Source organism: Hetaerina americana, unplaced genomic scaffold, assembly GCF_022747635.1.
Source record: "Hetaerina americana unplaced genomic scaffold, ioHetAmer1.1.p SCAF_15, whole genome shotgun sequence".
Lineage (NCBI taxonomy): Eukaryota > Metazoa > Arthropoda > Insecta > Odonata > Calopterygidae > Hetaerina > Hetaerina americana.
The window spans coordinates 676,735-701,808 of record NW_027286625.1 but is presented as its reverse complement, the minus strand read 5'-3'; the positions used below and the strand labels follow the sequence as shown (position 1 = coordinate 701,808).

The 25,074-nt window shown below is 35.0% G+C and overlaps 3 protein-coding genes across 4 annotated transcripts in view; 1 reads left to right on the top strand and 2 right to left on the bottom strand.

Annotated features, from left to right (window-relative positions):
* The window catches only part of cindr (CIN85 and CD2AP related), a 49,880-nt gene extending 44,990 nt beyond the window's left edge, over positions 1–4,890 (bottom strand). For both annotated transcript variants that reach the window (XM_071583753.1, XM_071583754.1), the window contains exons 1-3: positions 4,798–4,890; positions 3,426–3,586; positions 1,326–1,392 (exon numbers count right to left, since the gene is read on the bottom strand). In XM_071583753.1, coding sequence (XP_071439854.1) covers positions 1,326–1,392; positions 3,426–3,586; positions 4,798–4,801 — 232 coding nt within the window. In that variant the 5' untranslated portion in view covers positions 4,802–4,890. The remainder of the gene's footprint in view (positions 1–1,325; positions 1,393–3,425; positions 3,587–4,797) is intronic.
* Positions 4,891–5,525: 635 nt separating this feature from the next.
* On the top strand, positions 5,526–9,588 carry LOC139686730 (splicing regulator SDE2-like). The gene is made up of 6 exons (XM_071583751.1): positions 5,526–5,727; positions 5,814–5,922; positions 5,997–6,108; positions 6,410–6,579; positions 6,741–6,834; positions 8,515–9,588. Exons 1-6 carry the CDS (start codon positions 5,632–5,634, stop codon positions 8,819–8,821), a joined length of 888 nt encoding a protein of 295 aa, XP_071439852.1. The 5' UTR covers positions 5,526–5,631; the 3' UTR covers positions 8,822–9,588.
* A 3,927-nt stretch (positions 9,589–13,515) lies between these two features.
* LOC139686728 (WD repeat-containing protein 3) overlaps positions 13,516–25,074 on the bottom strand; it is a 37,814-nt gene continuing 26,255 nt past the window's right edge. Inside the window, exons 10-14 of the mRNA XM_071583749.1 lie at positions 24,522–24,791; positions 22,373–22,624; positions 19,649–19,851; positions 16,700–16,925; positions 13,516–14,305 (exon numbers count right to left, since the gene is read on the bottom strand). Coding sequence (XP_071439850.1) covers positions 14,141–14,305; positions 16,700–16,925; positions 19,649–19,851; positions 22,373–22,624; positions 24,522–24,791 — 1,116 coding nt within the window. The 3' untranslated portion in view covers positions 13,516–14,140. The remainder of the gene's footprint in view (positions 14,306–16,699; positions 16,926–19,648; positions 19,852–22,372; positions 22,625–24,521; positions 24,792–25,074) is intronic.

Sequence of the window (25,074 nt, the reverse complement as noted above, 5' to 3'; positions counted from 1 at the left end):
AAGTTGTATTGCCGGAGTGACATTATAGAAAATGTATGCTTGATTCTTAGCTACAAAACAATCACGTATACAAGCATATTTTGAAATGATGAAGAAAACAGATATGACTAATGTGCAATTTAGCTCTTTTATCCAGTTTCTAAAAAAATCTAGCAAACAAAATAGGGGGGGTTCAATGATATGAAAGTTAATATTTTTACTGTTTCAATGTAAACCAATGCATCATTCTTTTTAATTACTTAAATTAAACTTTAAATTTTGATTCTATGGCTCTGAATCCCTCAAAGAATTGGTAGAACCAAGATTTAACAAACAGAATCAACCCCTTCTTAGTTATTAATGACCTGGCTTTTGGAATAGGTGGGCTGTGATGAGGTAAGATTGAGTTATGTCCATCACGGCATTAGTGTTAGAGCACACATGCCATCACTTATTTTTATCTGACCAAAATCAACCAAGAATATTATCATTCCCATTTTAAAGTCCTATTCCAAGACGCAGAGAATGATTTATTCATATTAACTAAACAAGTCAAACAACTAAATGCAATTTATTAATGAAATGTATGCCCATTGGTGCTCAAGAAGCAACAGCGTGATGCTTGTTAGGATTATTACACAAGCCACATGTAAAATATGATGTTAATCCAAGCTCAAGTATTCAAAGAGTCTACTTTCAGCCAAGCTTTGAGGTTACTGGTTTTATTACTGGGGATGTGCATAACACATTCCTCACCTTAATTCAATTTCCTTAGCAAAGATTATGTATTCAAAACTGGTGCCTGAAAGTGAACTAGCCACGATACTTGTTTTAATTTTTCATTCACAGCCGATGAATAGCAATGTCTTTATTAAATTTTGTAAAACTGGAATTATGTAAATAAGAGGACAACATTGAGATCATGAGGAAATAAATGCAAAATCTTGCCACCACATTTATATCAAGTCAATCAAATGCCAACCATTCTTCAATAAAGACAACACTGGTCAATTGAAGGACCTTGGAAATAACTATGTATTTTCTTCTGAACATAATACGTAAAGGTTCAGTTTTTCTCTTTCAAAGGGAATCGAATCATTGTTTATAAGTAACCGATATAAGAATATTCCAAAGAATAAAGTCACACTGAAAAATCATCGAGTAAATCTAAAGTAAAGTAAATCATCAAGTAAGGCTAAATCTTGCTAAAAATAGAAAATATGTGTATGGCAAGATGCAAAAAATTGTTACCACAGCATCTCATTATTGGAGCGGCACTCTGGCTCGCATTATGAAACTAAAAACTAGGAATTAGGCCAAATAAGAGTACAATACAAATGACTCACCTGATCTAAGAACAACTCCATTCTTTTCATCTTTACCAGAATCACTTGGGGCCTCTTTCTTTAAAACCTGTAGGACATTAAATAATAATAATAATGTCAGCATTGAAAACCTGAATTACATTCATATAATATAGAATCACATCTGATGAAGCATTCCAACCAATATTAGACTGGCAAAAAGGCATGAAGTTTTTGCTTTGGTGCTTCCCCACAAAATAAACTCCTCCTCTTCTAGATAATTGGTTACATTGAATTTTCCTTTGATAAACAAACAACCACAATCACCTAGGAGGCTGGTTTAATAGGCAAGGATGAAGCTCACCTTCTACAGGGCCCTAAATAGTGTTCATAATTCAAAAATCAGAGTATAGGGATAGTTCAAAGGGCTACCTGAAGTTTCTGAAGGAGATCTGATACCCAACAAATCAAATGGCTTGGGTAAACCCAAGGGGGCCAGAGGTGTAACCCAACTGAGGTAGGTCAGCATTTGAATTAAAAGGTACCTTGACAACAATGGTCATTTTGATTACCCATAGCTTATGGAAAACTTGTGATACCCTTATTACTTAGGGAGCACAGAACTGAATTTGGGTCCTCTGGTCAGTAGTCCAGAACTGCACTCGTTGAAATAACCACAAATTTTCACTTAATAAACTTCACTTCCCCAATAAAGGTGTGTTTGAGTATCAATTGAAGCAGAGAAGACCAATTAAAATCATCGATTGAGATTGACAGACCTCATATAAAGAATACTCTGTTGGGTTTTGACAGTAATAATAAATTAACCTAGAGCAGCAATCTCACAAAATTTAAACCACTCCCAATGATAATTTTGATTTACCCATGGCTTCAAATAAGATAAAAATAGTGGAAGTTAACAAAAATAAATTAATAATTAAAAAAATAAAAAGTACAGTGAAAATTACATGCAACATAATGACAATTCTCTTAAATATCAAAGATTTTGCAAATTTTTGTTGTTGAGAGGGGAAAAAACTTGTTTGAAATGCAGTTTTAAATAATTTTCCACATCACATGAAACACTCCCCCAACTCTACAAAATTCTATTGTGGTATTTCACCTAGTTTTTCCATCTGTGCCTAACCTACACTCAACAACAAAGAGCTTTAATAATGTGTGCAATGCACAACTGGGTTCTTGTTGTAAATATGGAAAATTAATAGCAAGGGATAGCCAAAATAAAACAACATACTTGTTATATTTAAAGGTTAAAGAGTGGACATAGGTATATGAAAAAAGTTTAACAACAAGAATTATCTAAAAAATAAAGAGTAGGTAAATTGAGCCCAATTATTAGAAATATGACCATACAACTATCACACTAGGTTGTCACTTGGAATGTCTTTCAATGAATAAATGTGACCAAGTCCAAATTCTGAAAACTGCTTATGTGACACTTTGAAAATGTTCCCTTTAAAAATGCTAGCTTTATAATATTGTGTATTCTGACCTCATGCAAGTCCGTAAAAATAAGCTCTTTAAGTTCTGCAGTAGGTATCAATTTCAGATTTCCAGTAAAAGCCAATGCATATAACTTTTAAACTTAATTCGACGTGCTTTTCATTGGTGATAAATAAGACCAACGATATAACATATTTCAGAGTTCCTGCTGCATGCTGAGCATTTTTAAGACTTTCCATTCCTTCAACTGATAATATTTTCAGCTTCTAGTGATTCTCTCAGCTAGAAGAAGGAAATGTAGGGTCGTAAAAAAGTTCTCAATGCACACAAGGAAATTACAAAAAAAAATAGATAGCAAAAGCTTTTAATGAAAGGAAACAAACAATACTTAATATATCTGGTAAAATTATTTTGAAAACAAATGTGTAATGTGGCAAAATACTAGAAGTTTTGAGATTTGTTAAATAAAACCATATAACTGTTTTCAATGTAGCCATCACAAGCTTTTCATCTGCAGTGAGGAATTCAAACAAAGTGTAATTTTCAAGATTTTCATAAAATTTACAATCGGAAAAAAAATTCCATCACTCAAAATGATAAGTCATAACTTACAACACTCCAATTCCAGTCTTCCCAACTAATGTAATTCACAATACAAGAATCCTTCAGTATACAAACCTTTACAAAATTGTCAGGAAACAAGCCTCTGTGCCCCTTTAGGCTGCCTTCCCACCAGCCATTTCCAGGTTCTGTCTTTATGGCAGTGATTAAATCTCCTTTCTTTAATGTTAGCTCATCTGGTGCTTGAGCAGTGTAATCGAATTCAACAAGAGCTTCCACTGAAAACATAAAATTAAAAATGCATGAGCACCAAATATTAAAACAGTGAGAACTAACTTTCTGTAATAACTAAAAGATCCTAAACATACATTAGGAAATTCCAATAAATCCACAGTAAACAGCAATGTGTTGAATACATTTGAAATCATGATGAATGTTAATTTCCCACGGCTTTTTCTCAAATCTACTGCAGACAAAAAACACAACAGGCCGTTGCACGATGAAAAGCTCAAAATTGATTAAATAAATATGGATGTGTATTGAGAGGCAAATCTAGTGCTAAAAAGGTTACTAGTACTAATAAAAGCAAAGAAGATAATCCTGACTGAATTAACTGAAAATTTGTTATTCCTTCAAAACAAAGTCTTAGACCATCTAAATGTCACATTAAACGGATGACTAAAAAATACAATTAAAACAACAATTATCCCGGATAATATTTAAACGATGGTAATAGTATATTTCCACACCCTACGCTAATTTCAAACAAAATCCACAACTGCTGCGTTCATATACGAAAATCTACATAAAAACAAGCAAAGTTTAATATAAACTAACTCATCTTACAAACAAAAACGCAAACACAGGTTTTAAATTTGTGTAACTAATGCAAGTTTTAAATATACTGGCGGTGGAAGGCGTTTCAGAATTATTCTGCTTCCACATATAAATGACGTAATGCAAAGAACTCCGAAACACACCCAAATTGAATGCTTAAGGATGACATAAATCTGACGGTATAACCTATTCGTGGCCTACATAAACTCCCTCTTCCTAGTCATGTACACTACATAAGGAAGGATTATTTCCAAATCAAAACATAGAAATTGGAACAGAAACATTCATTCCCTGCTTGTACTGGGACAACATATTATTCATTCACTGAACGAAAACTTTCCTGGGCTAGTTTCAATATAAGTTTCCGTTTGGGCAGACATCAATTCGCTAATGACACACAAAAGGTTTTGAGGCGAAGTTCTTAAAAAACAAATAATTAAAGAAAATCACCGCATTTCATCAATTACAGTTGGAAACGTCATTAGATTTAGTATATAAACGTTTCTTAACCATATTTTACCATAATAAACAAGTCAAGTTGGAATGCATATCAATGACCAGCTGTGGGCATATAAACAAAACGGCTACAAAATTATTAATGCAAATACCCATTAACAGTAGGTTAAATTTGATAATATATTAAACATATTACCCATTTTTCCGCCACACACTTGTAAGGCTAGAAAATCTTGAGAGAATCGCTCACTGTGAAAATATAAAGCGTCACATCACAACGCCCAACCCTGATGATATCATTGCTCGAAAACTTTGAGCGCTCCTATCGTTTCATTCGTTCCTTTGCTTGGTAGGCTCGCAAACCACCGGTCGTGGAGCCACTTGCAAACATATGATATGATATCAAAGGAGCATCTCCTTGTTAATTGCTGAGTTATGCAACAGTTGATGAGTAATAGTAAGTAGCCAAAATTTTTCCCCGAAGTGACTGAGGTAAAAGAATGACACTCTCGGATGTTAAGTTCTAATCAGACGAATACTAATCTCCGAAGAAACGTAATGGACAAAAGTGTATTGATTTTTAGAAATCGACTCGTCCAAGGCCATTCGGATGATAATAGAGATGTAAAAACCCGAGATTAAAATTATGAATAAATTAAATAATTTCATTAAACATCTATGTCACACAAATTTTAAGAAAATTAAACTGTTACTATAAGCTAGAGCATTTAATTCAGCAGCAACCAACAGCGGAGAGGCTGTATGCTCTTAATATCAATGCACAACTCCTCTGATACACTTATAATTTCATTTTTTGGTCTCATCCGCTGATTATAGTAACCCAATCCCCACTACGACCTCATTCTGTCGTGGAAACGAAAGATTTCTACACAACAAAACAAGTGAAAGGAGTTGTGCGTTCTGAAGGTTCTCAGTCAATTGTGTCAACCGATCAATCAGTGCGTAGTTTGTTGTTCTGCCTTATACATTTCATTGTTTTGTATTATCCTATCAGGAAAGGACACGAAATATGACCCTTCTAGAGTTAAGTCATTTGAAGAGGACACTCGTTTTATCGGATTCGCATGTAACTGTCGAAAAACTAAATGAAATTTTAGTCCACAATGTAAGTGGTAATTATAATTAACTGTTGTGGAGGCTATAGCTGTTTTTCATGCTTGGTCACTTATTTTATTTACTTCTTTATTCTAGGGATTTGACGATGAATTTTATTTCACACACAATGGGAAACGTATACAACCTAATGATGTTTGCGATGGCGTCATTCGTGCAGTACCTCGTCTTGTTGGTGGAAAAGGAGGTATGTCGTGATTATAATCTCACATATATGTGCCTATTAACCCGCTGTTTTGTCTAATTTAACGTCTTTTCTAGGATTTGGTTCGATGCTCAGAGCTATCGGCGCTCAAATTGAGAAGACAACTAACCGCGAAGCTTGCCGAGACTTAAGTGGGCGCAGATTAAGAGACATCAATGAAGAAAAGAGGTACTTTTTTGTTACTTTTAATGTCATGGAATCCTCTGATAAAATCCGCAAATATCCAAAATGTTATACGCTTGGAAAAAGCAGCGACAAATATAATCTACTCAGCCTAGTTTCATAATAGCCTCCTCTTATGCCACCATATATATTGCATTAATACATAACAATATTGATATGGTTAAAAAAAGGCTTACATTTTACAATGTAAGATAGAGAAAATTTCCTTCATATACAATTCACTCTAAATTTGTTCGTTAAAAATTTCTTTTCTCAAATCCTTGTAATACAATTTTTTATCATGAAGGTTGAAGAACTGGATTGCTCAGCAAGCTGACCGTGAGAGAGAAGCGGCAGAAAAACGCAAAAAGAAACTAGAAAGGCTATGTGCTGAACCTAAGCACGAATTTCAGGACAAGGAATATGAGAGGCAGAGGTCAGACCTCAGTGAGAAGGTTTGGGATGCAGTTGATCAAGGTATGTGAATGCAATAATTTCGCCAATTGGGATTAATTTGGAAATTGCATAAATGCAGTATGATATATTCCGTTAAAGGGATTCTGCAACAAACAAACTATCCATTTAATATCTGTACTTGCATAGTTTTGTTATTAATTCCGTTTTTTTTATTTTAACAGGTATGAAAGCATCTACTTCTGGGTGCTGTATGTCATCTTCACAAAAGAGGAAACTTCCTGAGCCCAAGAAACCTACTAAGAAGTCATGCCTTTGGTGAGCATTTTTAACATTTTCTTTACTGCCCCTGTATGTTGTTGCTCTCTTCAAATGCAATTATATCTCATTCAATCATGGGCTTCCTATCCTGGAAATGGTTGTATTATACCCTCTTTCTTTCCCCTACGTCTGTAAGTAACCAAAAGTTGATTTTGAAAGGTAAGGGTAAGAGGACAAGCTCCTTCCATGGTCCTGCGTGTAATTTTTAACTAAGTTCTGACTACCAGAAAATCAAACCAGTTTATTTTCTTTGTGGTTATTTACAAGACTTCACACTGGACTTGGTAAGTAGTTGAATTGTTAGCCTGCTGAGTTGTTATTTTTAAAAATATCATTCTACTTGAAGTTTGGCTAATAGGTGAGGGTACATATTCCCCCCCCCCCCCCCAGTTAAGCCCATGATCATACAGGGAAATTGTGAAAAGGTTTTTTATTTAATCAGTGTCTTTGAAAGCACATAAAAGATGGAAAATACTATCCATGAAAAAACTGGAATGTGATAAGGAAATCAGAGATTCCTGATGGGAATGATGTTCCATTTAGTTTTGTGACTGGAGGCCATTTCTTACAGCCTGCAAGTCAAGTTCTCTGAAAATAGTCCTTTTTTTAAGGTACTCTACCATTATTGGTAGGTTTTGGACAGGCACAAACTGACTACCTCCGTATCTCACAAGGCTCACGTAATACAATCTAATTTGACACCCTACACTGCAGTAAACCCTTCTTATTTTCTGCTTCCTTTCATTCCATCTAACATGCATATTCTTTTCCTCCACCTACGTCTCTTGCCTTGCATTCTCCCCTCTTATCACACTCATCAACATTCCATCGACAATCAAAATTCTGTGCATCCACTATTTGTGTCTCCTTTTGATTTCTCCCTACAACCTTCTCTCCTCCCCTACCATGGCAATTACACAGTGATGGACACAAATATAAAAAACAAATCAATTTAATTAATACATCTTATAAACTCATGAAGTATGAACTGTAGGCAAGTAACAAGTCCTGCAAAAGTACAGTAGGAATGACTTTGGTGATCCACAAAACAAATACACAGTCAGATTTCTGACACTGATGTGAACAATCAGGCGAAAGGGCAGCAAGTTTTTTTAGGAAAATGGTGAAAACATTAGGAATCAGGAGACATTGTTTGTGTGCCAAGGTCAATCATAAGAGTCCCCTTAGCATCACCCAAATTTAATCCAGAAATCCTATTTGTTCATCAGGGTACAAATTATATGGTAAGATAGAGGGGTTCCTTTCCCTGTGCCACCTCTGATTTCCTAGGGAGATGTGACGCCCAAAAAATATCACACAATGTAGATAAAGCTGAGGGTGCTCAGAGGCATCCTTGGGAATCAAACCAAAGCCCACATCATTTTATTTTTTTTACATATGTGATCATTTGAATTTTTTAATGGTTGTACATATATGAGGCATATTTAAGCTGTCATCACTGTATCATTAGTGGTTTGCAAAATTTTATTAAAGCTTCATCCATATCCATAATTGGTATAAAGTTTATATGATTTTTCAACATTTCATCATTATACTAATTCATCATCATTGTGTTAGTGTTTGCTATACATTAGTCTATTCATAGCCTGCTGCTTCTGCAAAGCGATCAGTTTTAGTTAATCCACATTTCCTAAGAACAATTTTTCCTGATTCCAGGGTGGGAGATATTGATGATATTAGTTCCTGTGATAGTGATGACTCAGATGAAGCAGATGCAGTCACTGAAAAACCTGTGGATCCACCTGTAAAGGGTGACCTAGAGAGTGGTAAAAATGGCAGTGAAACTCTGGATACTCCCGAGGATTCAAATGACCATTCAGAAGCGTCATCTGAAGAAATTCTACCAAAAGAGGAGGAGAGTAATGTAGCAGCCAATGAGACCGAATCAGACTCAGAAAATTTAGAGTCAAAGAAAAAGCCAGAAACAGTGAAAGAGACAGTTCAGAACATTCTGGCAGTTTGATCACCTGTGTAAAGCAACCATTGACTTACCCTGAATATGAAATGCCCTGCAGAGCAGTTTTATGACATTAAATCTAGAAGGGCAGAATCAGTTATCTACAATTTCTCTTGATTTATTTGAAAACTTCTTCCATCCTTTTTTTATTTCTATTTTTTGCTTAGTTAATAAATTAATGGATGTAAGGGCCATTCACATTAACTTAAACCTTTAATTTATTGATACAATAAGTGATTGCCAATTGCCCATGTATAGTTTCTTCTCTCAGTGCGGAAATTAAATATGGAATTGGGACATGGTTTTGGAGATACCACCAAAGATTTGTAAATGCTAATTAAGCATGAAGAATGATGTCATTGTACAATGCTAGAGTACAAAATAGTAATTGAAATTGTTTAGATGTGGATATTGGACATATATATTGGTTTGTGGCTACACGAATGGCAAATAGTATAAATATAAAAACATATTTTGTAAAAGTCTGAGATGTAAAAGTTCTATTGATACTGTGTGTTATGGACTATACTATGGTAATTAATATAAAACTAATTAATGGTCCTATACTTAAGTGATTTCTTCCTCTTTGATAAATGGATACATGTTTTTTTGTTATTATTCATGTGCATTAATAAAACTTGATCTCCACACCGTCCTTTTGGTAGAAATTGATCCATCAATTAATACAACAAGAATATGTACAAATACATAGTTAAACATAAGCAAAGTGACAATTGTATTATAATTGAAATAAAATTTTTGATGACAGTGTACACATTTGATTAACTGAAGTTGTGTTAAGAGTATGTATTCCTAATTGCACATTGCATCAACACAGTTTAACAGCCACCTTTGTCACAGCATTATGATTACCTTTTTTGCCTTGGATATTTTTTTCCTTCACAAATGGCCCTCCCTCTTCTCTCACCTTCCTTACATCACTTTCTTAACCCAGTGACCTCCCAGTATATTGTGTCGCTCAAATATAAGTGAAAATTTATACTTATATCTAGCTGGTCCTGCAAGTGGCTATCATCAGCTGATTCTCCAACAAGTGATCCATCCCTGCGAGAGTTACTGTTCCTTCTTTTTGATACCCACTATTTCCTCATCCCACTCACATCGCCCTCTTTTACAATTAATAGCCGTCGACGACCCACTTGTCTAAACAATCCCATTCCCACATGGTCATACAGAGCCATCCCATCCACAGAAATCATGGCTTTCATGTCATTTGACCTAAAGAGTGATGAGGTATGAGTATTTGATGATGTGAGTATGGTACTTATAATTTCCCTCTGATTTGATAGTATTCCTAAATTCACTGACAAGTTCCCTTAAGCAATAAATGTTCATATAATCTCCAGCAAATTGCCAAAAAAGTTGATATCTGCCCACTTTCATTACCTTTTTTAGTCCATACAAGCCTTGAACTAGAAGCTTACCAAATCCATTTAGAAGTTACCCATTTCATCTAATATTGAATTTTCCCTCAGGCATGATTTCAAACACTAAGCGCTAATAGTTGAAGAGCACAAGAAGAAAAATTCCATAACAGTCCAATATAAACTCTTCCACCTATTATATAATTGGTAACCAAAAAATTCTCCTCCCAACAACTTTATCACAAACCCAATCTTCAATTAATTTATTCCCACATAAGTCACTCTTCTTAAAATGGTCTCCAATTCACCCTCAAGCCAGGTCAATTCCCTCTTGGTGCCCTCGTTCTTAACATTAAATTCACTCTTGGATATCAACCTGAAATGGTGAAAAATGCTATGCATAATTCCACCCCCATCAAAATTAAAGATAACCATTCCAAATCTAGCAAACCTCTTCCATTGGACATATTTAACCATAAAAAAATGGTAATTTTGAAGGAAAATTAAGGTAATTGTCATACCGTGTAAATCTGATTACTTAATACAAGTCAAACAGTTTCTCGATTCCAGCTCATTATTGAAAATCTCAAAACAAGATGGTCTCAAAAGCCAAAATAACTCTGAAGTCATATTCCATTCTAATAAACCCAAAATTAAAATTCCTTCTTGGATCCTAGTCCAAATTTTTAAAAACTCATACACCTAATACTTCACAATTTCCTCTATAAACTCACCAACCTACTCCCTGGCATGTTTGCCAGTCTCAGAATTTAATGCATTAAGATTATGTTTCACAAATTATGTAAAAATTCTATAGAACTGATACTTAAACGTGAAGGCCCTTAGAGAATCAAAAAATTCAAGCCTCTTTTGATGAACTTATTAATTTCTCAGTACCCCCATTAGTCAAACTTTTGCCCTCATTACCTGGTTTTTATATATTGTACTATACCATGTAAGTTAAATTTTGGATTAGCTGACCATCTCTACATTTCTTCTTGCTTCACCTAATGCAATATCACATAATAACCTACATCACAATAAACCCTTCTTCAACACCACATACATTTTGCCTCACTTCATTCCATCCAACATGTTTACCCTATTCCTAACCCTCCACTCTTAAAACAATTTTCAAAATTTCATCGCCATTCAAGATGCTCGGCACCCACCTTTCCCATTACCTTAAGCATATCTCTTATCAACCCTCGCCCCTCCCATGACATGTGTACTACTTATCCATCATGACTCTTTCTGTCCATAATACTTTTTACATCCTTCTCCGCACTCAATATCTCAAAAGCCTTCGATGAATGCTAATTAGCTTGCCTCATTGACCAAGTTTTCTCAACCTTCATGATGTTCACGGTGATCATCTGCACATACCCACCACTCTGATTTTGTCATGATCTCACCAGTGATTATTATCTTTTGTATAAATGGCTAGTTTAAAATAAAAAAATTGAGGTAAACTGCAATTGAATATGCCCACCTTATCCACCTTTTCATCTACCAAATAATGTTCACTAACACCTATTTCTCAACACCTATTTTTTAAGCATGTTTTTCAAGAGGCATAACACCACTGATAAACTTTCCTCTTGTACTTAACCATCTCCCTTCCTAGCTTTCTGGGAATTAAGTCAAATTACATGATTATTTTTTATCCAGAAGATTGGACTTCTATCATATATATTAAAAAATATTAGTTTCCATACCATTAACCCCTCTTGTGATTTCTTACCTTCCTTAATTTATTAATTATGTCCATTTCTAAATGATCTATTCCATACAAGTCTTTTAGGAACCAATAAACATCAATTGAGTGTTTATTCCTGTGGCCAGTAGAAGGTTCTCCCCACCATCATATTGTATCTTTGCGTTGGCTGTATAACATATCGTGTAAAAGCCCAATTTTTGTATCAAATGTAAGATCTCTATGAATTTAGATACAATATGCATTCCTACTTTTTACTAACAAATGACTCAAATTCAAAACAAAACGATCTTACAAGCCAAACAACCCTATACTCATGTATTCTATTCCAATAAATCCAAATAAATAAATATTTAGCCCATCAAACTTCTAATTTCCTATGTTACCATGAAGTAGAATGAAAGTAGTTCTATTAAAAAAACAAAAGAGACCTGTATTATGTCTCATTTATTGTATTGGGAATCTTGCAAAACTCAGCTTAAGTCACTGCAAAGTCTAACCAACCATTTATACATTTTTCAATCTAATATTTATTTCTTAAAATATTCATTAATTTAGCGCAAATAAAATATCATTTGTATTAAAACAGTTCAAAAAACATATTTTGCGTTTTCGTAACATAGAAACTCAAAAATGAATGGGAAGGGTGGTATATGCAATTATATAACCTTTTGCCAGATAGAGTGAGAAGTATTTACTTATTAAAACCTTTTAAAATTAGCCTTGGAATATTTATTTTAAAGAGCATATTCTATACTGTGAATGAGTTCATTCAATATTGCAAAGAACTGAATTAAATACATTTACCCATAGGTTTTAAAATCATAAACAGTAATCAACGTGAGGTTGGTATAGTAGCTGTCGGTAAGAGTTTACGTGGTTAAAGGAAACATTTAAACACAAGGAGGTTTTCCTTCAATGAATTGAAAGATCTAGTGCAGATACTTGGGGCAATGCATGTATGGTAATTCTTAATCCCTTAAAAATACCAGGAAATTCACAATATGAGAGGATGCCTCAGCAGTTTAATTGGTTTAAGCACCTAGGGATCCAGGTAGAAGGCCTTGTCACAGTGAATGATTGTTTAACTGAAATTTCTGCATTTTGATGCACAATGGCAGATGACTCTATTAAAGTGGCTGGTGGAGTATATCCCATGATTGTTTGCATTCAAATGAACCTCTAACTAACTATGCTATTGATAGAAGAAATCTTGAGATACAGTGGATCTATCCATTAAAAATTTGACTTTAAGAAATGCCACCTCTCAAGCACCATTAATGGATCAAATAAAAAGTAAAATAATGAATCTAAAATGATGAGGATGAAAAAATTCTTGAAGATATAGCACACCTGAGTGATGAGAATGAAATCCATATCTTTAACATACTATTCAAGTCAAATGAAGATGACTTTGAACGAAAAGGTTTCAGTGATTTTGGCAGTTTAAACTGTATGAATATTATTATATTTGTGATTATTTTTAAGCAAACTGAATTAGAAATCGAGGCTTTAGATGCCTAAAATTTGTGTAAAAATATTATTTATTACCCTATGAAAAACTTCGTATTCATTACATGGTTCGTTTGTCACTCATATAATATTAACTGTGCTTTTCCAACAAAATTTTATGGCAAAAAATCCATATTATGTATGGAAAGTTAAGGTCATTTTTTTCTCCATATAATTCGTTTTTTTTAATTTTTCCAAAGAGAGAGGCCAAAAATGACGTAAATATTAGAGCTAAATTACTCAAATCAATTCCACTTGTTAATTAGATTAAGTTGATAACTTTGGCAGACTATTACTGCATATTTAATAAGCACCACAATCACTTGGTTTTCCACAAACTTTTAATTTTGTATGATGCGATTTTCACTATGACGTAATATCATAAGGTGATAATTCTGCATTGCAGCAAAACCCAGGTCATACAAAATTAAAAGTTTGTGGAAAACAAAGCGTATGTGCGGTGTGTGTTTAACATGAAGCATGTCCACTAAGTGATACCAAGTATTATTACTTATATTAATTGCAACTTTAATTCCGAACATAACTGGATATTTTAAGTTCCCCAACTTGCCAGTTGATAAATAATATTTTTGTAATTTACAATAAATAACGAAGAAATAATGAGAGAGTTTATCAATATATTTTGAAATAAAGAACATTGGAGAACCTGATACAGGTCAATTTTTATCCCGAGTACAACTGGAGTTAAATTTAGAGTCTTAAAATTGCCCGCTTGATAGCCCTTTCCTTCCTCTTCTTTTTCTTGTCCTTTTCCAGTTTATCTAGTGTGGCCTCTCGGAAAAGTTGAACTCCTTCTCTAACTTCAATTTCTCGCTGCAAAAATTCCAGACCATGGAGATTGTAGCCCACCACATCCTTAAAAAAAAAGAGGTAAATGATTAATTGCTTTTCAAGGACAGAACAGTTTTTTTTTAATTCACTTGTAAATGGATAGCCAGAATATGATCTGAGATCAAAGCAATATTCTCTCAAAAGAAATTGATATTCTAGCCCAAGCAATCACTTTTACCAACAAACATAGAATGTGAAAAATTAAGTTAAGTGTTGAATTGCTAATTGTTTGTTTAGTCATTTTTAAGTGTTTACAATAATTTAGCTTACCCTATTCTATACCTGAAGGTGTAGTACATCCAAACCACGTTAGTAATAACTTTTTAACTTGTGGAAAACTGCTAATATTTGGTTATCAATACACTATTTATTACATCTTTTTAAGTTACACAATAAGTTGGTATTACACATTTGGGCAATATGCACCAGAGTGAACTTTAATTGTGATTTAAATACTTGAACATGGATATGAGCCATTCTCTGAAAAAAATTATCTTCCCCCATTTGCTATTATACAGAAGGGAAAAAAATCACCAACTGCGTCCTATTGTAACTTGTGACAAATATTTAGTATTTCATTGGTAATTGTGCACTTGCTACCAAAAATGCCAAAAGATTGATCCTTTTGGCCTATAGTATAGTCATGGAGCTCACTGCACATTTACCCAATTACTATTACCAGTATTTTGAATCAGCTAACTTATACATTTTTCCAAACTTGTGTTCAAACGTATTATGTGGTTTTTAGCGCTAAGTTTATTAATATTTTGTGCATAGTTTTAAAATTGACCCAGGACAAAAATCAATAAGAAGAAAGCCATTAGAACGTAAAAATAACAATTGAAATGAAAAATAAAATCATTGAGATCATCAATCGGGAAGAAGTTATGCGCAAATCAACAATCAGCTGACATCAATTGACCTTTTCTTCAAGAACACGAACAAGACTAAGGAGATAGATACTTTAAATAGAGTGACAAGGGTATCTATATAACAGTTACATATTCCCAAAAATGTTGAAAGGTTGCTTCTCAAATGCATTAACGAAAAGCAATTGCAATGTGACACCATTTATGAGAATATAATTTGTGAGAAGGGGGAAGTGATTTCTGGCAACCTTGTTTTTAAGATTCCAGGATCATCAATGGCTGAGCATATATTTTAGGGGAGCTGTGCGTGGTTCGAGAAGTTAACAAGAACGTTGCGTAGTAAGGCATGGCAAAGCAGCAAGCTCAGAGTCCATGGGAGCAAAGAACTTCATCAGTGACCTCAAAAAGCTCTTAGATTCTGAGAGTTACCAGCCACAACATGTATTAAGTATGATGAGACGGTTCTCTTCGGGAAGAAGATGCCAAAGTAAACCTACAAATGTGCACATAATAATAGAAGAGAATGAATTTCCTGAACACATGCAATGAAAGGCCATCTCACGCTGCTATTTTGTACAAATGCAAATGGCGATTTGAAAATCAAACCCTTGCTTATTTATCAGTTAGAAACTCCACAAGCCTTCAAGAAGTGTTGTCCAAAACAGCTATTTCAATGAGATGTGGAGCTCACGGGAAATTTTTGCATAAACTACGCATACGAGGTATTGCCCTAATAAGGCAGTGGTGAGGTGCACCATAAATTTATTAAACAATAATTCAGTCACGAGTCACATTTTTACCAAATTTTTAAGCGTCGGCAAAAACAAATGTGTCTAGACACCTTTCTAGTAAAAAAGAATTATGCACATATCATAAATATTTAACAATTTTTTTGATTTTACAAATTGAGTGCGCATTTGAGGTTACTTTATTCCATGATAGAAGAAAAGGTCAACGTGTTCCACAATCCTAAACAATATACACGTAATTTTCTTTGAATAAACCTTGTGCATAATTTATCTCGGCTTGGAACCTATTATCATAGTTTAAATTAATTTATATTCAAAAAGTTGTTTCAGTAAAGGAGGGTTTCACTTTTCCAGAAAGACCGTAGAACGGATCTTGCTCGTATTATGTGGTCCCACTGCATATTGCGGATCATCCTCAACACCTCTCCTACCAAAGGTATGACTGAAACCAGCGGATAATAGTTTCAGTTCTTGCCAGGACCAGCAAGACCTAATTTGTGATAAACATGAGTTGATCTCAAATGTAATAGGAATGTCAGGAATGCCCACATCACACTACAAATTTTTTTAATAATTCAGTCCTCTTCCCCATTTTTACCCAAAGTTTTGAAATAATTAATTAATTCCTGGCATCTATCTATCTACATGATCACAAATTGAAAGAAAAGCCACCCATTTGCCACTCTCTTGAGCCCATTTCACAGTTTTCTGTTAAAAAACTTTGGTTGACATTTTCAATCTCCTAATTTTTTGTATCGACAAGGCATTAGCTAAAGTTATTTTTTTAACAAAGGACTTACCCTGATTTTCTTTATGTGCTCGAAAGCTAGCTTAGTGATGTTCGTCACCAATAGATACAAATGTGAGGCTCCAATTAAGGGAGCTTGGTGAACACGAACCAAAAAAAGCAAGGTACGACAGATTAGCTCAGCATCTGGCCCACTGTGCTTCAGGAGATCAGGCGTGGCTTGGAGGAAGCGACAAGCCCAAGGGAATGGTAGCAGCACCAAAGCCTCCTCCAAGTCACTAAAAAAAAGGGAAGAAGAAATAAGCATGGATCAGCAAGTCTTAAGAATTCAATTAATGAATAATTAATTGAAATGAATATCTTAAGGGCATCACATACTGTTGTAAAATTAAATCTATAGTAATACTACAGCGGCATGGTTGTCACCTCCAATTTTATAAAAATAGGAATGTTTATCCTTGTTAGCGAGATTCCATTATATTATATAATGTACAAACATACATATCTATATAAATTTGAAATTTTGAGGAACATTTTGTCACACTAATCATGACCAACCTACAAGACAAATTTAAGTTCCATTTTTAACTTAGGTTCCTTAAAAAGAGAGACAGAACCCTCCGACATAATATATGTAAATTGGCACATAAGGCATATGCTAATTCCTGGATACTCATACTTTTGTTAAAAAATTAACTTTTCCCTCTATGAATGTAAGATATTCCGTTTAAGTCTGTAAATAATAGCCTAAGTAAATCTGGAACTGAAAATTTAAGATACCTGAAACAAAAAACTTTCACCACAAACTATAAATAATGGCAAATCATAGATTCTCTGGGTGGCCTACGCAACCTCTGGCATTAAAATTTGGGATGAGGTATAGAGTGAATAAGGATTGATAACAAGACATTGTGTATTGCTGTATATCATACATACATGACACTTCATTCACACTGAGTTTGCAAGATGTTTTAAAAGTTTAATGTCACTTTCACATGAAAGTCAATGAGATGAGGATGTAGAGGCGGATGTCCAGGGAAAAGAAGAGAGACAAGATAAGGAATGACTACATCCAGGGAACAGTCTTGATGGGACCTGTTGGTAGACAGTTACAGGAGAGAAGATTAAAATGGTTTGGACATGTGGAGTGGAAGAGTGAAAAATAAGCTGGAAAAAGAGCAGAGAAGTTACAGGAGAACAGAACAATGGATGGACCAAGTTCATATGGAAAGAAGGTGGGAGAGGAGACCTAAGGGAGAGAGAAAGGGGAAAAGAGGAAGCCCAGGAGAGATATAAATACATAGAAGAGACAGGTTAAAGATGGGAACACCCAGCCCAAAGACCTAGTATAACATTAAGAGATAGGAGAATAATAACATAATATAAAAGTCTTGGAATTCTTCTTTTTTGCTAAGTATTCAAACTTCATTTAGAAAAATTACTTCACCCACAATTTGTAATAATTTGGTTGCATTTCCTAGATACTAGCAGTACGGAGGCACTGAACATTTCACCCCTTAAATGTACCTGCTTGTATGCTAATAAGTTTTTATGTAAAGCCTTTTTAACATTTAAATCTTCCAATTTAACAACAAAATAGCAAGTCAAATATTTTTAGCGCATACATTAAATCTACTACCTTGATCAAAAAGTTCCCGGAATAACCACCGTGTGGCGCTCCCATCGTTCCGATTTGAGTTCTGTTTTTTTTGTTAAATTGGTACATCTGTTGTTGATATTCCCTTTAAATCTTAGTGTCATAACTTGACATTTGCAAAAGTTACGTAGCCAAGAGTACATCTATCTCTGTGTGTGTTGGCGATTTTTTACAATTTCAGAAATGGATTTAAATTTGCAACAACGAACTTGTATTAAATTTTGCGTAAAAAACGGATTTAGTGGCGCACGGACGTTGGAAATGTTGGAAAAGTGTTTCGGCAACGATTCTCTAAAAAAAACGGTCGTTTACCAGTGGCACGAGCGGTTCAGAAGTGGTCGTGAGTCAATCGAAGATGATGAACGCAGTGGCAGACCATCGACATCGAAAGTCGGTGAATAATTGATAAAATAAAAGAAATGTTGGTCAATAACCGCAAATTAACCATCAGAGAAATAGCGGAGGACTTGAACATTGCCTATGGATCCGCCCAAGACATTGTGGTTAATGATTTGGGTTTCCGTCGTGTAGCAGCAAAGTTGGTGCCAAGAGACCTCAATTTCATGCAAAAAAGAGCGTGTTGACGTCGCAAAAGACATGATTTGCGAGGCTGAATCCGATCCCACATTCATCAAAAGGATCATTACTGGAGACGAGACGTGGGTTTATGAGTACGACACGCAATCCAGACATCAGGCAAGTGAATGGCGTTCACCAAATGAGCCGAGACCAAAAAAACCACGTCGTTTTCAGTCAAAAAAGAAGGCAATGCTGACGGTTTTCATGGATTACAACGGTGTAGTGCATCATGAATTTTTGCCAGAAGGCCAGACAGTAAACAAAGAGTATTATTTGGGCGTTATGAGACGTTTGCGTGAAGCAATTCGCCGAAAGAGACCAGAAATGTGGGCAGAAAACTCGTGGATTTTGCACCATGATAACGCACCGTCGCACAGTGCTATCATTATTCGTAATTTTTTGACGAAAAATGCAACAAATACCATCCAACAGCCACCGAATTCACCTGATTTGGCTCCCTGTGACTTCTTTCTGTTCAATCGAGTTAAAAAACCATTACGGGGAACGCGTTTTAGCAGCCGAGAGGAAGTAATGGAAAAATCGCAGGAAGCACTGATGGACATACCGAAAACCGACCGTAACTTTTGCAAATGTCAAGTTATGACACTAAGATTTAAAGGGAATATCAACAACAGATGTACCAATTTAACAAAAAAAAACAGAACTCAAATCGGAACGATGGGAGCGCCACACGGTGGTTATTCCGGGAACTTTTTGATCAAGGTAGTATTCCACCATTATTACCATCTTATCATCTATGCATACCTTGATCTAATTCTTCTAACTGTTTCAATAAGAAACCTGTGTGGACAGGAAATTTTGTAGGCTGACATCAAAATGGGAGCCACTGGTGGCGGAGGTAGATCTTTCTTCCCTTGAATGGTAAGTGCATTGCAGGTTTCTTCATATGCAGCAAGCTTGCTCTTATAATCTTCAAATACTTCTATTGCTTCCATAATGTCCTCAGCCTTTATTTACACGGAAATTGAAAAGTAACAAAATAAATCCAATTAATACATGATCCTACAGGCCACCAATTTCCATATGCTATTACAATTAATGACAAAAGGAGGCTTCTACCAAAATAAAGTTGATGGAGTTTTTTATCATTCCACCATTTTTAACCCAGCATGAAGTTCAGTTCCAGGTTCTAGAGAAATGGAGGAGTGGCGATCAACTCAATATTTTTGTGTTCTCCTTGTATCTATGTAAAGAATAGGACATTTCTGCATACATTTATTTCTTTCACCACTATTTTCTACAAAATAACACCCCATAAATATATTCAATTTCACAATTGCAATCCATTAGAAATTTCATGCAGTTCATTGTAAAGTATGCCAAACTCAAAAGTCATATCATATGCATGCAGTTCAAAAAGGAAAAATAATTAACTGTTATTACTACTCCCCCTGCTGAGTGTTGACATTGGTCAGATTGGCAGAAACATTGTAATCTTAATGTTGGAATATTTTCAATCCTTTAAAATTCACAAATTAGCCTTCACAAAACATTTATTTTTTGAGGTTCAGGGGAGAAAACATGCCACTATTTCACATTCATGATTACTTTTTCACTGTGATGACACTCCACACTTCTACACTTTCCAAATTCCAACACTCTATCAGTTTCAACCTCCAGTACCTGCACTGAGGAGTTGGCCGAGTCTGGAAAAGCTACATCTAACCTTCCTCTCCTCCCCTACCAAATTCAAGCATCTTACTGCCTCTCCCATTCGTAGTCTTCCCTTGATTTTATTGATTTCAGAAGTTTACGTCTAACTTGGAAAACAGAATGTTGAGAACCTCGCATAGAACCGGTTATGTTTTGACCATTTAAATGGATATTCTCTCCACTGTGGGTCATGTAACTATCAAAAGTATTATTTATTGAGAAAATAGAAGGATTTTTTTCCCTTGTGACTATGTCTGTTACAAAAAAGATGCAACAAGAACCAGTTTCCATCTTCTTGATATGCATTAAGGATCAATGTCATGCACATCATTTAAAGTATTCTCTACATTAAATACTACCAAATATGAACTTAATAATGAATATTAAAGGTCATTCAATGAGCATATTTCTTTTTTTGCAATATCACCTCACTATCATCAATATCCTTTTCCAATTATAGTGCTATGAATGCGTAACCTGTCAGGCACCCAAAGGCTAATGGCCACAAGCAATATACCACAATTTCATTATTGATATTTATTCTTTTGAGTGCAGATGTGCATGCCAAAATAAATGATTTTACAAGGACAGGCTTTTAATAATGGAACTCCCAGTTGATGGTTTAGTGTGCTTGCAATTTACATTAGAAGGATAGCATAATTTCAAGGTAGGTTAAGCAAATTGCACGCTTCTGTTCACATTCTGGGTTCATACAGGCTACATGTTTCTGCCTTAGGTCTTAACTACTATTGATTAAACTAATTTCAAATGAGTTAGACAACATGTCATCAACCATTGTACAAGGACTCAATCTTTTAATAAAATAATGCCCATTTCTTTCTCAAGTGAGCTACAGTAGAGTCAAAGCTGGTATTTTAATAGTATGATGCACGAGTTTCAGTATCACGACAAGTATCAAGAACAGTTTTGCAAATTCCAAAGAAACTGCAGGAGATGCCACATCAGTAACTTTTAATGGAGTCATCTGCTAATGCGCATTTCAATGCAACAATTCCAAAGGGTAAAAATCATCCGGGTCAAGGCGAATGATTGTTACACTTTGAAATTGTTGCATTGAACTGTTTTGCAATTAAGTTCTTCACCAAGAAAGGGAAAACTACAGCAAGAATTGTGATCAAATGCTGGTTGTGAACGGGAAAGCTTTGCCTAGTAAAACCAAATTAAACTAATCATCCACATGTTATATTCTGGGTATGGAACTATTGAATGTCATCTTCCAAAGCTGGTCTATGGAATCAACATCCAATATAATGTGAAGAGAATTTGAGGAGATGGTGGTGATGGTTGAATGATTGAGAAAGAAACACACCTCAGGAACAGTGCCAGTTCCCAAAAAAATTGTGAATCGGTTAATTATGTTTATCCTGCTGGCATGTAAAAGTGCTCAACTGTCACAAGGGAATCTGTCATTTAATCAAAAGAGGGGGAAGTGAACTCCGGTCATAATTGAAATCTGTGCAGCAAAATCCCGACGTTTCAGAAAAATGTCAAAAATAAATCTTTCTACTTTATGAGAAAATTTTTACCCATTTGCAAACATGAAAGCAGATTTTGATCATATCACTTGCATCTTCCATTTTTTATTTCTTATTTATACCCTTCAGCCATCACATTCATATTCTCAGGATGCACATATTCAGACCAACTTATCTCTTAACCAGCAACAATGACTTTTTTAAATTTCAGACTACATTATTAACAAGTTAATTTAATTATATGTGATACAATTAATGAACACAATTATTTATGATTTTTATGAGGTTTCGCACTGAAATTTGTATAACTAATCCTTACTGCTTTCTCACTGCCAACGGTTTTTCGGGAGGGTAAATTAGATCCATGCTGACCAGGAACGACCGTGCTATCTCCTGTTACCAAGGCATCCTTCTCATTGGCTTCCTCCTCCCTCTCCACCTCCTCCTGATCTTCCAGGACTAAAGGCTCTTCTGTCTTCTCCCACAATCTCAGCACATGATCTGATCCAGCACTTACCACAAACCTCCCATTTGGGCTCACACTTAAAGCCCATGCCTCCCCTCTGTGGCCCTGTATAAGCAAAATCAATTTCAGTGAAGGATGAGGATGGCAAGAATCCAATCTTTTATATTGGGGGTAACAAATCTACGATACCCCATTCTATTCACAAGCAAAGATAGCTATCCCTCACTGGACTTATGCTTAGTACATAACATTTCAATAGAACAAAAAAACTCACTAATTTCCAAAACATTGATGATAATAACTCTTTGCAGTAAAGATATTAGAGGGGATTGAGATGGTGCAGGGGCTAACATACTGGCTTCCCACTCTGAGGGCACGGGTTCAAATCCCAGTGGCGTTGAATATTTTTCAGAGGTATCTCGATCCCTACTTGAGGTGCTTTGTGAAGGGCACTTTGAGTGAGTACGCCATCCGTCGGATGGCACGTTAAACTGAGGACCCCATGGTGCCTTTTGTAAAGAGTAGGCTAATGCCGACGCCGGGTTTCTCTCCACCCTTCATCCTTTCCTATCCATCCCCTATGGCGCAAATGACCTCAGTTGTCGGTTGCCTCCCCTAAATACTACTACTAAAGATATTAGATTATTATTTACATTAATTTAACTAGGTTATTTATCACACTTCATTTATTCCATGGACCATGATTTCCGTATTGTGTGTCACTATCAAGGCTGCCAATTGGTAACAATGCGTTGATAATGGCACAAAGATGGTTGTTTAAATGAATTAGGTGTGAACATTTGGTGAGCGAGTTTAATTTAATCTAAATGACTGTAAAATATTTTATGCAAGTTAAACCTGATACCATTTCTTACGTGTCTACACTTGAATTTAACCACTTTTCCACATAGCAAATTATAATACAACAGATGGTAAAAACTAGGAGCCAGAGGTAAAAACTGGGAGCCAGATGAGGCCAGATGGTAAAAACTAGGGGCATAGAGAAAGAGAATGTCCCTCCCATTAGAGTTAGCCTTCTAAATGATGGTGTGATATTGTTTATTCCCTCATCATGCAATACTCCCAAATGATAAAATAATGCGCTCCTTCCAAAATCACTGCATTTTATGTATAATTCTTTTTTATTCAAAAAATAAGTTTAATATTTCAAAGCAAAATGGTTGTAGCAGTGACATGTATGTTGAACTTCAATATCCCCCATTACACCTTACAATATATGTATTATTACTAATGGTAGTCAACCATTTAGGGAAGACAGTCACAAAGACTAACCACTAACACATTTCTAAGCCTTGCCTAGCACCACAACATATGACACTGTGAACTAAAATAAAAACTTCTTCAATTCTGCATACCTTTGGCTTCCCTTTATCATACTATTTTCCTTCCATCACTTGCTTATCCTCCACTCAGTAACACAGTCTTAAGTATTCCATCACCAATTGCTTGGCATTTGGTGATAGAAAATATATTCATCTTCTCTCAATATATGCATACGCCAAAATGGATGCTACAAAGATAATTACATCCTGGGCTACAAGAAATGTTTCCTCGGAAGGTAGACTATTTCCACTTTCTTCAAACATATAAGATAACCAATGGGATAACTATCATAATTGAATTATTGCATTCAGAAAATTGAATTATTACACTAAGACCTCTCAGTTAAGGAAACCAAGCATGAATTTTAAGATTCCCAAACTTTTACACTTCCCCGAAAATAACATTTGTAGAATGTTTTAAATTCAGACTTCTGAAATAATATCTATATAATATAATTGTTGGAGCTATTTGATGTCTTTTATATAAGGTGGCCAGGGCTAGGCTTTAGGTGCCCCTTCATATTCAAAGACATAAAATTGAATTTTCTGGATTTAAAAATGGAAAAATGTGCTTTAAATGTTATACAAACCGATGGAAGCTTTGCTAAAGGACCACATTCAATCACAGATATCATCATATCAAGGCAAGCAATATTCACCTGAAGTGTAATAATTTTGTTGAAAGAGTCACCATCCCATTGTTTCACACGCCCATCGCGTCCACATGTGAAGAAAAGATGTGTTTTGGGAACAAACTTGATAGACGTGATGCTATCATCATGGGCAAATATGGAGCGATGGCAGTCCCCAAAATCTAACCCCCAAATTTTCACATTCCTATCTGCTCCACCGGTGGCAATTAATTTGGAGTCCCATGACACATCCATGCAAGCCACAGGCAACTTGTGACCATAAAGGGACAGGAAAAACTGCAAGAAAAAAAAGTTTTTTTTACCATCTTACGAAATTCTAACAATTAATTATTTTTACACCAAACAACAGTGAAGACAAATTCATTACTCCACATTGGTACAACAACACAGCTGTAATTGGAAAATCCATTTCAAATAGCATGGAATTTCAACTTTTCCAACCAAAATGTGTAATCACATTTACAGGACTAACCACTTTAATAGCTGATTTGATACTTGGTTGTCACAAATAATAAAAGATAGGAGTATTTCATATTGTGACATAAAACATACCATGTAA